This window comes from Glycine soja, chromosome 7 (assembly GCF_004193775.1).
Source record: "Glycine soja cultivar W05 chromosome 7, ASM419377v2, whole genome shotgun sequence".
Lineage (NCBI taxonomy): Eukaryota > Viridiplantae > Streptophyta > Magnoliopsida > Fabales > Fabaceae > Glycine > Glycine soja.
The window spans coordinates 13,624,180-13,632,156 of record NC_041008.1 but is presented as its reverse complement, the minus strand read 5'-3'; the positions used below and the strand labels follow the sequence as shown (position 1 = coordinate 13,632,156).

Genomic DNA, 7,977 nt, shown 5'->3' with positions numbered 1-7,977 from the left:
AAGTATATAGAACAAAAGCAATGTATAGTAATGCTGTGGACCAACATAGCAAATCCATGTCATGTCACCCACTTGTACCAGAATCAAAACACATGTTAGGGTCTCCAAACAGTGGGACCTTTACACTAGGGTCTCAAATTCCCCCACATGTGATCACATGAAGGGTATGGAATGCCATCTCCACGGTCACAAATAAATCAACTACAAAATCACTACTTAATTTCGAGAAAGGGACATTAATCCACAGTAAACGCACCAGCCTTCCCTCTTTTACAAGTCAAGTTTTGAAATTAAAGAGGAAATCAAAATCATTACCCAACTCAAACCCCAAAACTTTTATAGCCGAAAAAGGATACACACCACCACTGATGTGCCAACTTGCAAGTCGTCATTATTTAAATTACTAGGGTATTTTTGCATCAAGAAAAGTACTCTCTCTCTCTCTCTCTCTCTCTCTCTCTCTCTCTCTCTCTCTCCTCCTCTCTCCTCTCTCTCTCTCTCTCCTCTCTCTCTCTCTCTCTCTCTCTCCTCTCTCCTCTCTCTCTCTCTCTCTCTCTCTCTCTCTCTCTCTCTCTCTCTCTCTCTCTCTCTCTCTCTCTCTCTCTCTCTCTCTCTCTCTCTCTCTCTCTCTCTCTCTCTCTATAATATATATGCTTTAACCCTATTATTTAATTATACAATTTTGGCGTATGTGTAATATCGATGTGACATTTTATTATACGGTTACATCAATATTTTTGTAAAATATTAATTGTTAAGTTAACCGATAGGTTTAAAATAGTGAGAGATCAAATTTGTAAAAATAATAAAAGGATGAAATTTGCAAGATTAAGAAAGCAGACAAACCAAAAAATGCAATCAAGTGTCATGTTATTAAATTTGACAACTCAAGTCAATCGATCTTTATTTAATACATGTGCGTGTAGATTTTTCTATCATATGCAACAAATACTTAGGTTAAGAGGACAAAAATTATAAAAAAAATTATAAAAAAATAAATCATCTATTATATTAAAAAGTATAAAATCATTTGATAACTCCTTTAACCTATGGTCTTAGTGCATAGGATAAAGAAGTGGCATATAAATATCCCACATCATGACAATTTCAAACATTGTTGTTCCATCAAAGCTTTGGCAAAATTTCCATGGCAGAGGAGGAGAGTCCAAGTGTGATGCCAAAAGTGATCACCTTCCTCTCCTCTCTTCTTGAAAGGGTGGCTGAGTCAAATGATCACAACCAACGGCACCAGAAGATCTCAGTGTTCCATGGCTTGACAAGGCCAAACATCTCAATTCAGAGCTACCTTGAGAGAATCTTCAAGTACGCCAACTGCAGCCCCTCGTGCTTCGTCGTCGCCTACGTCTACCTCGACCGATTCACTCAGAGACAACCCTCCCTTCCCATCAACACCTTCAACGTGCACCGTTTGCTGATCACTAGTGTCATGGTAGCTGCCAAGTTCATGGATGACATGTAAGTGGCTTAGGCCTTAGTTAGTACACTTAACAAATTTTCAAATTCTGTGTTTTCTTGATTGTGAAACTTTGATGTATATATAATAATTAAGTTAATCATTGATGAAATCATGGGTTATTTAGAGGCTTGGAAAGTTAGAATAGGTTTTTTTTTTTTATTTTCTAAGGTAGCTAGCAATACTAAGAGAGTTTGTTTGATTTTTCATCCTCACTTTTTTTATTTTATAAACTGTTTTCCTAATTAATTTCATTCTTTTTTTTTTTTTACAGAATTTCATGCTGCTTAGTAATCAATTTTTCATTCAAAATTTAACAAGTTTTGAAAATTCTTTAAAAAAAAAAACAACAATTGGTAGATGTTTTTTTCTGTCTTGTAATCCTAACTCAAGAGTGTGGATCATCTAGATAGGTATTGCATGTAGTAAGGCATGAACATGGCGTAGGTGTCTAATTTTTTTTAAAAAAATAAAAATATATTTTTTGAAAATAGAAATCAAATACACCTAACTATCTTAATATCCTTAACAGACGTTCAATTTCTGTTATTTCTGAATTCTGAAACTTTAATATGATTAAATTAACCAGTGATGAATTATGGGTGTTACTCTTTACTTTGAACTCTTTTCTTTTCCTCTGCTTTTTCTTATGAATTCTATGGAGTATGTCGCAGTTAGTTAGACAAAAGTCAAATGATGGTTCAGTTGTTCTGCATTTCCCCTGTCTGGAGATCTATGATTATCTCCATCAATTATTCTTGTTCTGAATTTTGAAGTATTCCAGTACCAGAAGAAAATTTAAATATCTTAAAACCCCATATTGTGAATTATTGTTGGGCTGTTTCTTTTTTTCTCCTTTTGGGGTGTTTCTTAATCTTTTATAATTGTCTCTGACGTAATGTTCCGTGTTTATGACAACAATATTTTTAAAAAAAATATACTCCAAATTCTTGCTTGTGAAAAACACTATGGTTAGGCTGGCTTTCCATTGAGAAGAGACAATCTACCCATGTGATCCCATGAGTTTACTGCACATATCCAGCAAATATCTTTTATTAATATTTAATATATTATACATTGAAAAATAGAGCGAGCTAGTTAATGGAAATGTAACAAAAGATAATAATCAATATTGATAGTATGATTATTATATAAATAGTTGACTGTAACAAAAAAAAAAGTCTAATTGTAACAAAAATATATATATAAATAGTTGACATCAGTTTTATTTAAACCTAATCATCATCATTCATTTAGTTTTATAACCATGTGGTTAAGATTAAACCTTCTCAAAATAATATACACTCACTACACTTATTTTATATATATATATATAGTTTTCGAACATTTAGTTATAAAGAAAAACAAATGTCAAATACTTATTATGTTTGACTAAGTAATTTTTTATAAGAAAAACACTTTACATGATATTAACCTAACGTTCTCTTTTTGTGCATGTGGTTTGATATTTTTCAGGTACTACAACAATGCTTACTATGCAAAAGTTGGGGGAATCACCAAAATAGAGATGAATTTTCTTGAGTTGGATTTCCTGTTTGGTTTGGGTTTCCATTTAAATGTAACCCCAGGCACCTTCCAAGCCTACTGTGTCAATCTCCAAAGAGAAATGTTGTTGATCCAACAACCTCTAAATTTTGCAGATTCCACCCTAAATTTAGGAAAATCACTAAAGGCCCACTTGTGCTTCAATGAGGATGAATCTTCTCATCAAAAGCAACAACAGCTAGCGGTTTGATTCCTTGCATTTTCTCAATGCATGTAGTATGGTTGACTAGTTGTAAATGTAGTGATTCTATTACAGACTGGCCGGTAAACTACTTTTCCTTGTGCAATCCGCTTCCTCCTTTTTTATTCTAATTCTTTCTACTTTTTTCTTTTGTTACTTTCTTAAGTTTGGTATATTATTTGGTAGTGTAGACAAACTTGTCTCAATACAGTCTCACAAGTAAAAGTCTGGTATTTTTTTTTAAATTTAATTTTTTGTAATACAGAGGCCTAAGTACTAGTTGATAAGATGGATAAGGTAGGCTACATTGAAGGAAAACCATCCTCCTTGGTATTGGATCAAGCAATCATATAAACAACTTGTTTCCAGTTAAACTAAGGTTCTTAATTTATTTATTTATTTTGTCTTTAACCAAATATCACCAAATTGGGACGGATCTGCGTTGTCACATTTAAGAGTATAGTTGCTCTCAGAAACTTTTTTATTATTATTAACTTACATACATGTAATTACAAACTGTCCCCATAATTTAAAATGCAATAAAAAAAAAGACTATTTAATAAGTATAGACTCCACAAATTTATATATAAGTATAGCTATCACAACTTAAAATTTCTAAATTTGTCACTATCACTCAAGGCATAACCCTCAAGTTGGAAGGGTGGTTAAGTAAAATCTTTTTCAGATTTGCGACTTTAAAAACTTGTTATTTAATTCCTTTTTTTATATATAAATTGACATGTGTCATTCTTATCCACGTTTACATTCTAGCAACATTCTATTTTTATTTAAAGAGTAAGGAATAGACCAATGCGCTTCCTTTTAGACAAAATTTGTATCAAAATAATGAGATCATCTGCAATTTCACCAAAACTATATACACTCAATTTCTACCGTAAAATCACTTGTGGTTATTTAGCCAAAAAATAACACAAATGAAAATGAAAGGTGCATGAGATTATGAACTGCACCCACACTGGAGTTATTGTAGAACTCTAGAGGATCTTGAATTCTTGATCCATAATGAATTGTGACCGGCCATTTGGCATTGGGGTATAGGAGAAGAGAATGTACTTTTTTCTTATGTGGTTGATGATTTGGAAGAGACTACACTTTGTGCTACTTGGCAGTTGTGCTATTTCTTAGAATGTGAATAAGGAACATGTGCAATAATTGGACAACCATAAACAAGTTGGTTCAAGAGAGAGAGAAGCGGGTGTGTATCGGTGTATGAGTGTCCTAAATAAGTTCAATTGTAATAGCACCACCCCAAAAAACTTTGACACATAGTTTTGTTTCCCTTAGGACATAGGGTTACAAGAATTTGGATCGCAAATTTCTAATCGGTTAAAAAAGCCATCTTTGGTCAACATAGACATCCCTGTCTCATTCATGTGCCTCATCTTTTAAGTGACAAGTGAGCAACATTCAAATCAAAAAGAACATGACATGATACTGATTTAGCACTAACAGTCGTGCTAACCTCAATGTACATTGACAGATGCAGAATTTTAAATGTAAAAAAATAAAAAATGCAAGGTCAATATATATATATATATATTTTTTGTTCTCCTCGAACTCTATAAGTCTTTAGTCGGTCTCAATAGTTCATCACCGGACTCGGAGGGATATCATATCCGGCAATAGACTAAACTCATAACTTAAAAAAGAATAACAATGTTTTAAATAAGGAAAGAGAGAAGAATATCAATGAAAAGGTAACGGATAATTTCTAAATCTAGGATATATAATCTAACATTATCATTCATTAAAATATAAGAGAAATTAAAGAGGATCAAAGTCCATGGATTCACTTTGTATTCACAATCCATATACTTATCCACGTGTTCATCTTTATACTTTTGACTTGAGGGTCGAAGTGTTTTTACAAGTATTTCATCTCTGTTGGTAGAAGAACTCACAGAAGATCCTAAAAAGGTTTTATCAAATCACATATTTTATATTAAGAAGGTAGTTTGTAATTAAACATACTAATGCATTTACGATAATAAAAAAACATGTAAAGACGATTACCTTCATAAAATCAGTTCTATTAAATTATAAAACAAATGAACACTAAGTCATTAATGTTGTATTTGATTACTCGTTAGAAAATAAACAATTGCATGTGTTGTGAAAAAGGTTTGTGTTGAGGCAAATGTCCACGAGGCTCTATTTTAATGAAAAACTAAACACACTACCCATTCAATCTTCGATTAAAAGAATATTTTTGGGGAGTTTTATATCTACACCTTTAGAAGAACACTAAAGGTGGGAGGTTTTTAAGTCTAGTATGTGGAAATGAGACAAATTTCTCACCGCTCCATTGTGTATCTTGATCCTTTGAATTGTTCCAAAACCAATGACTGTGGAGGAAGTACTATTTCTCATGACCACCGACATGCATTGACAAGAAACTTGTAAACCAAATCCCAATTTTACATATGTGGTAGGAGTTGCCTGAATCAATAATCCAGCCATCACTAAATAATTGATTGTGTATACAACATCAATACGGAAATCTTATTTAGTATGATTTTCTTTTAACGAAAATTCTCAAAAGACAATTACAATACAATCTTTTCTTTATCAACGCTGTCGTGTATGTTTATGCGAGAACCTCATGGAAATTTCTAATTGGTCAACGTGACAAAGGATTAGTACTAAATAAAAACATTTATCTAAGAGTACGTTTTTATAGAGAATTTTAACAGAGAAAAATAATTTATCAGAGGATTTAAATTTTTCTAATCTAAAATTCATAGTTTAGATATTTTTTTTATGAAGAATTTAAATTTTTAGAATTTTAAGCAACTAAAAATGTGGAATTTCAATTTTCTTCTAAAAGGTGAGAAAATGAAATTCTCTTCTTAAAGAATCTTCTAAATTGTTGGTGTATTTCCTTTATAACCTTCATCTCTCTTCCACCTGAATGTTTCTGAAATCTCGTTCTCAAATTCGCGACTCTTCCCTCATGCAGATAATCCTCTTCTTCAAGAAACATCTTCTGAGCTCGTGGAACATCGATCAGGTGTGGTGTGGGCATAGGGGAACACTTAGAATTGCACCCGTCAGTCAGGGGAACAGTCGTTGCTATCCATCACGCGACAAAGGTGCTCGTCGGCGCGGAGGAACTAAGTCATGCTTTACGTGACTGAATGTTATAGTCGGGTGTAGTCCATCAGTATTCTTCTTTTTGGAAGCACACCAAGTATATATTCTATTCTCTTTACATTCATTTTCTTTCACCTCACAATTTTAATTTTTTTATCCAAATACAAAATTTTGAAAATAAAATAATTTCAATTAAAGTATTTAAAATTCTTAAAATTTAAAATTTTTCATAATTTTAAATCCCTCTTCCAAACAAAGAAGAAAATTTTGTTATACAAATTATTACAAAATTTGAGGGAAGTAAATTTCAATGCGAATCACCTTTGCTTCTTCTCTCTCCTCTCGTGCGTGGTTATGCAACAATGTCGTTGGTAAGATTTGTGAAATTCTATAACAAACGATGGATACTTGATAGCATTTTTCTACTCCAAAAGAAAATCTTGTTTAGTATGAAATTTTCCACTGCAAAATTTGCCAAAGTCATTTACAAGAAAAAAAAAAATTCTCTCTTCCAGGCGTATGGTTATGAGAAAACAAGAACAAAACTCGTTACTTACGTCAACAAATAAAATATCTAGAAAATAAACGCATCAAACATAAGAATAATGTAAACGATTTCAAAACAATTTATGTTGAATTGTTTACGAAAATAAAGGAAATTTTAATTTGAATTAATACAAAATACTGTGTGGTAGTTAGTATATTTTATTTAAAACTTGATTGAAAAGTATGTGTGAATTGTTATAAATATCTCTAATACTTGAGTTTGATTCTTATAAATAAAAAAAATTGATTTAAATTGAACGACATCTTTCACAAAAAAAATGTATTAATATTTATGTATAGATTTCTGTAATTTTATTTTTAAAATAAAACATTAACGGGGTTGGCATTTGGATTTTTTTATATCTTTTGTTCCTTTTTATTGTATAAAACAGAGTAAATTTAATAATTGAAAGGTTGCCGCCATATTTTACAGAAACATGAGGATGATTATTGATAAGAAGTTGGTCTGTTGGTTGACATTAGATAGAGTAGTTTTTTGTTTTATAAATTCCTCTAGATTGAAAATTCAACATCATAAACATGCCTAGCTAGAACAACATCTTTTAAAATGAACTTGTCGAGGCATAACATCTTCATTTTCCAAAGTAGTATTTAATAAAAACATTAAGTATAGATGTTAGTTTGTATATTTTTATTATAGTTAATATTTTAAATAGAATATTTTACAAAATAAAGTTTTTTATTCTTTTTTAGTTATGAATTCGAATGTACTTTTTATTTCTTAAAGTGATGTCAACTTTATATGTATAAACACATTCTTTTTATCACAAATATAAACGTGTTAGTTCTTTATTGGATAACACCAACTTTAATCTACATTGACTTGATGTAAGTATGTATGTTAAATAAAAATTTATTTTCTTTTATTAGATATCACCAACTTGGATCTACATTGACTAGCTGTAAATTTTATAAACTAAATAAAATTTATTCACTTCTCCTTAGGGAATGGAGGAATGGCAACGAGGCATTCGTTTCCAAATCATATAGTATTCTTAATTTTTTTTACTTATTTTGTATTTGAGAAGTTACACGAAATTTCACATTAGGAAACATCATAACTTATTTCTGTACT

At 31.1% G+C, this 7,977-nt stretch overlaps 1 protein-coding gene across 1 annotated transcript; it reads left to right on the top strand.

Annotated features, from left to right (window-relative positions):
* The first annotated feature begins 1,092 nt into the window (after positions 1-1,092).
* On the top strand, positions 1,093-3,471 carry LOC114418812 (cyclin-U4-1-like). The gene is made up of 2 exons (XM_028384331.1): positions 1,093-1,476; positions 2,951-3,471. The coding sequence occupies exons 1-2, from the start codon at positions 1,148-1,150 to the stop codon at positions 3,228-3,230; spliced, it is 609 nt and encodes a 202-aa protein (XP_028240132.1). The 5' UTR covers positions 1,093-1,147; the 3' UTR covers positions 3,231-3,471.
* Positions 3,472-7,977: the final 4,506 nt, after the last annotated feature.